The sequence below is a fragment of the Oratosquilla oratoria genome, chromosome 19, assembly GCF_046742065.1.
Source record: "Oratosquilla oratoria isolate Oo_2021 chromosome 19, ASM4674206v1, whole genome shotgun sequence".
Taxonomy (NCBI): domain Eukaryota; kingdom Metazoa; phylum Arthropoda; class Malacostraca; order Stomatopoda; family Squillidae; genus Oratosquilla; species Oratosquilla oratoria.
In genome coordinates, this window is record NC_134795.1 from 33,918,829 (window position 1) to 33,923,956 (window position 5,128).

At 47.7% G+C, this 5,128-nt stretch overlaps 1 protein-coding gene across 1 annotated transcript in view; it reads right to left on the bottom strand.

Moving 5' to 3' along the window:
* Positions 1-486: 486 nt before the first annotated feature.
* LOC143035586 (uncharacterized) overlaps positions 487-5,128 on the bottom strand; it is a 408,032-nt gene continuing 403,390 nt past the window's right edge. Inside the window, exons 10-11 of the mRNA XM_076202452.1 lie at positions 1,603-2,173; positions 487-1,494 (exon numbers count right to left, since the gene is read on the bottom strand). Of these exons, the coding sequence (XP_076058567.1) occupies positions 487-1,494; positions 1,603-2,173 (1,579 nt within the window). The remainder of the gene's footprint in view (positions 1,495-1,602; positions 2,174-5,128) is intronic.

Below are 5,128 nucleotides of genomic sequence, written 5' to 3' on the forward strand. Positions count from 1 at the left end.
GAAATAAGAGCAAGACAAAGGAAGAAGGGAAAGGAAAAAGGGAGAAAAAGGAGAAGGGAAAGAAGTGTGGAAGGGAGATGGAAAAGGAGAGAGGGAGGGAGGGAGGGAGGGAGGGAGGGGGAGAGAGAGGAAAAAGGCGAAATGGGAAAAGGAAAGAAAGAAGGGGGGAGTTGAGGAAAGGAGAAGGGAGAGAGTAGGATAGGTTAGGAATGTGGAAGAAGGGGAATGTAGAGAAAGTGGGGGATGAGAGAAGAAATTCTGATGATGCTGATAAAGGGAACTGGGGCAGGAAGGGTGAAAGGGGTTTAGGAAGAGTAAGCACAGGGAAACTTGGGTGATATGACCCTTAGTTCCCCGATTTGGAAAAAACCGCTTGGCGGCAATCAGGAAACAGCTATAGGAACAATCACTTCCGTCTCCATGTCAGAAGCCAAAGGGAGATCATAACTACGAACAATACGATTGAGTCATGTTAGGTCATGACCTTTAGTGGGGTTGACCTACCCGATGGCTATAGAATGTGCTGCTGCTCGCCCCTGAGCACTCGGACAGAGGGCGTCCTGCCCCTGACGCCGAAGTCGGCAAGGACGTCGAACTCCTCGCCCGGCGGCGTTCTTGGAGATCGTGGAGAGAGTTGAGGACCTCCTGGGCCCAGAGGGACCACTCGCTGCTGCTGCGCCTCCAGGAGTGGCGCCGTTGAGACTCGGGTCGATGAAGAGCCGAGACCGAGACGCTCTTCTGGTAACCGGACCTCGAGGACCTCGAGTCGACGCGTTCCGGGAAACCCGCCGAGATGGAAGACGTCTGCTGAAGGAGGAGGGCGTTGGCGCGGTGGAGAGTGTGCTCCGACCGGCTGAACCGGTGCCGAGGACTTCGCACCACCCGCTGAGGGTGCTCCGTCGACGGGAAAGGAGGGGCGGCGCCACAGATCCTGTTGACCAGCGTGTCTCTCGCTTCGTTGAAGACTCCTCTGGGAGAATTCCGGTGAGAAGGTTCCTCTGACCAGGCGGGTCTCCCCGACCCCACCAGGAGCGGCGTAGCGCCAGTGCCGTTCGTCCCGTAGCTGACGCTGCAGTCCAGGTGGGAGACGCTGCTGGACCTCGCGGGGGAGTCTGTCACGACAAGAACGCCCCCATGGTTACTGGAGGAGGAAGACGTCACGATCGTGCTCGAAGAGTCCTCCGCTTCGGTGGGCGACAGGACTTCGCAGGACTTTGTCAGGAAGGAACCTGGATTGCACGAGAAACTGCGCACGTCCTTCAGCATCAAACACGCTGACGGAGGTGTCAGTCTCCTGAAGGCGGAGGTCCGGGAGTACACGGTGACCTTGGGACTTGGCGAGTCCTTCGGGCACAGTGCCGAGTCTTCCCCGAGCTCGTCCGAATCGTACCTCGGGCTGTCCCTCGCGCGGTCCGAGAGGCACCGAGGACTGTCGGCAATGACTTCGAGACTGTCCAGACTCGAGGTCGCAGGCGTGGACACAAGGGATCCCCGCTTGCAGCCCAAGAGATCGGGGACTGACTGCTTCAGAATGAGCGGAGGAGGAACAGCCCCTTGTTTTTTCTTCTTCTTCTCCTCTTCCTCCTCACCCTCCTCCTTGGCCTCTTCATCATCGCCTTCGCCGTCCATGAGACACGGTGTCGACCTCGACCCACTGCGATGAATCGGCCTCATCTTCTTGCCCCCTCCGCCACCCGGGGGGCCATAGTGCCCCGCGCGGCTGAAGGGCGAGCCCAGGAGCCAGGTCGACGACTTGGTCTGCCGACGGAGGGGCGACGAGGCGTTGTGGCCTCTCAGCCCGACCGTCCGCTTGGCCGGCGCACTGGTCGAGGGCGTGGCAGAGGCTCCTGACGGGGAGGGCGACGCTGGTGCAGCCGTAGCCGCGGCATGAGGAGGCCCACGGGGTTGGTGGATGTCCCTGGAACTGATATCCACGAGGCCGAGACATCGCGAGACATCCAACACCCAAGACATGGCAGTGACTACCCGCGCCGCATTCTCCCCCCCTCGACCTCCTTCCGTTCTCTGAGGCACTGTGGCTGAGGGGCGCGCTGTCCCCGTGGCCCCCGGCTCTGGGGTCTCGGTCGCCTTCCTGGCGAGCTTCTGCCTGACGTAGTGCTGAAGTCGCACCTTCCAGTAGTGCTCTGGCCGGGCCACGGCAGTCCGTCGGCACCTAGGCCAAGGCGGAAGGGCACATCGGTAACTGCGGACGGAGGGATCCGTTCCCAAGGAATGGGTTCTCCTCCTTCAGGAAGTAACCTCCTACGAGAGCGAGGCACCCCGAACGCACGAGGTACTGTCCACTTCCTTCGTACGGTGAACTACGCATCAGAGGAAGACGTCCTCCTTCAGGTAGGTCCTGGACTTCGATGAGATCTTCAGGAGTGAGGCGCCCTTGGGCGAGCAAGGTGCTGTAGTACTTCCTTCACTTCCGGAATGACATTCGAAGCTTCCGGTGCCAACTTTAATGGCTTTCTTCTGGCTAACGCCACGTAGTTCTATTCAGTGTATGATGGAACCTCACTGGTGAAAATGAGATTGTCTGAACTGTGGTGTTCAACACCAACACCATGGAGACTTTCACCCCCACAAGCCAAGCTGTCATCAAGTGTTGTTCAAAGTAAATTGTGAAAAGTCATTTACCTCAACCGGAAGTATTTTGTTCGTAATTATTATGCCTGCCGTCAGGTGATTTTATTAATTTAGGAACAATCCTGACAAACTGTTTCGCGTTTTCCTGCCGATTTTATTCATACACGTTGCTACACACTTTACAATACCTTCGTTGTCATCAGGTCAAATAAGTGTTGTCAGGTCAAATAAGTATTGTCAGGTCAAATAAGTGAAGTCACACAACCTTCCTGATCCACACGCCGATCCACCTTGATCCACAGCAATCCACGTGTAATTATCACAGATGATAATGCAAACGGTGATAACGCGTGATAATTAAGCTGAAATCCTCCCTAATCAATAATGTCCGTTATCCGAGTTAATTAACGTTTAAAAAGTCATTTACGTTCTTTTTTTTTATCACAAAACACGTCTTAAACGCCAACTTAAACCAGTTGTGTTGATATGTTAGTTTTCTCCGTAGTTAACTTCTAAAGCACCAAATCTAACATCACAATATCAGTTTAATGTTGAAATTAAAAAAATGTGGCACATTTCACGATATATTCTGTCGTCACTGAAGCACTTAAGATGATATGTAAACGTGAATCGTTTTGGTACACAACGAATATGATTTACATTTCGTTGGGCGGGCATCTAACAAAATTCATATTGCCATTCAGTTGTCGAAATTAAATTGAGTCAAATTATTTTAGTTTCAATAAACAACTCCTTTAGCTGGACTGTTAGGGCACGTTGTGGTTAACATATAAAAAACTTTCTTTCATCCGTATAAAATTACAAAAAACGTCGCAATCATGTATAAAAAAAATCGACTTTTCTTTCAAATTTTCCAGGCGATTCGATGTATCTGCTCCCCGCCCGGCAGCCAGTCGTCAACTGCCTTACATACGCGTGCTCACATACCAGCTCCCCCTCGCTACAAATTAACGCGCAATAAATTTAGCGTTTAAGAAAATACACCAATATTTGACCACTCTCGGAATCAATAAACCATTTTTTGTTCCGGGATGGTGTAATCAATTTAATTGTAACTATCTTTACTATAGGAGATGGTTGAATAACATCGACAAGCTTAAATTTCTTTGTTTGAGAACGCGAAAGTTTATGCTCACGGCCGTTTTTCCCACGGACTCCCTACGTTCGCTTCCGTTAGCAAGACTTTGAAAATAAAAATGGTTGAAAACAAAAGCTTTGGTAATATACCATAGGTCGCAAACATGACTATGTAATTAAGTAATAGAAAAAGAAAATATATCCATATTTAGACACACCCTTACTGTCATATAGTTACAAATCAATCCATATAATTCCCTAAATGATTTGAAGAGAATGGACGAAGCCCAAACACACAGGAGCAATACGACATACAAAACCATACACCCAAACCTCACTAATCCTATTACATATACACCTTTCCAGAAGCCCTGTCTACTTCTAACAAATAAAAACAAGTAAAATAATCATTCTTAATTTAACTATAATGCTAACCTTACCTAATTAGAGTCTGTAAATTAAATTAGATGAGGTGATTTGAATTTGGCGCGTTTACAAATGCACATGGCACACAGCGGGAGGGGGGAGGGGAATTGGGGGGGAGGTCTGTACCCCCTACCCCCCCCCCCAGTCTACATGGCCGACTGACTAGGAGTGGGGTGTCTCGACTGCCTGCGCCCATTTAAACCAGCATTCCAGGAGTAAATGGTATTCCGTTCACAATAATTCAGTTATTTCACGTGTTTTTCACTTTGTTAAAAATTGTTACTGCTAATATTATTGTCATTATGATTATTATTATTTTATTATTACTATTATTATCATTCCATCATTGTTGTCATAACTATTTATATCACCATTATTATTGCTAATTATCATTATTATTTTCATCGATACTATTATATTATTCCTATTCATTATTATTACTCAAACATCACTACTCGCATAATCCAATTTGGGCAACCAACGGAAAAAAAAAATTCCATGATTAACACAGCCACGACGGAAAAAAAACAACAACTAAGGTCCCTAGATTACCTATTCTAGTAATGAGCCTCTTTCTACTCATCTGGTGTTGTGTGCCGAATGGCCGGTTGGTTCCCGTCGACCTTGTCACTCGCACTGGAAGTCCTAGCACCCAATCCTTCTCTTTCATTATACAATTTATTCAAGAATATTTTACATTTTCTATCAAATATGTCCTATTCTGCCTCCAACTCAAATTATTTTTTTTAAATCAACCAGAATAAAATACATAAAATTGAACGCCACACAATTTTCCTCAGATTTTTCAGGATTCCTTTGGAGCTAAAATACATAAACATATAAATAAATAAAAATAATAAATAAATGAATAGATAAATAAACAAATCCTAATAAAATCCTATTATGTCTGCCACCAAGTGTTGAAGTCTTAATTCTGGCGAAATCTGGGCGAATTCTTTCAGTTTTTTTATTCTTTCGTGGGTGGGTGTGACGTCAGAACGAACCACGACAA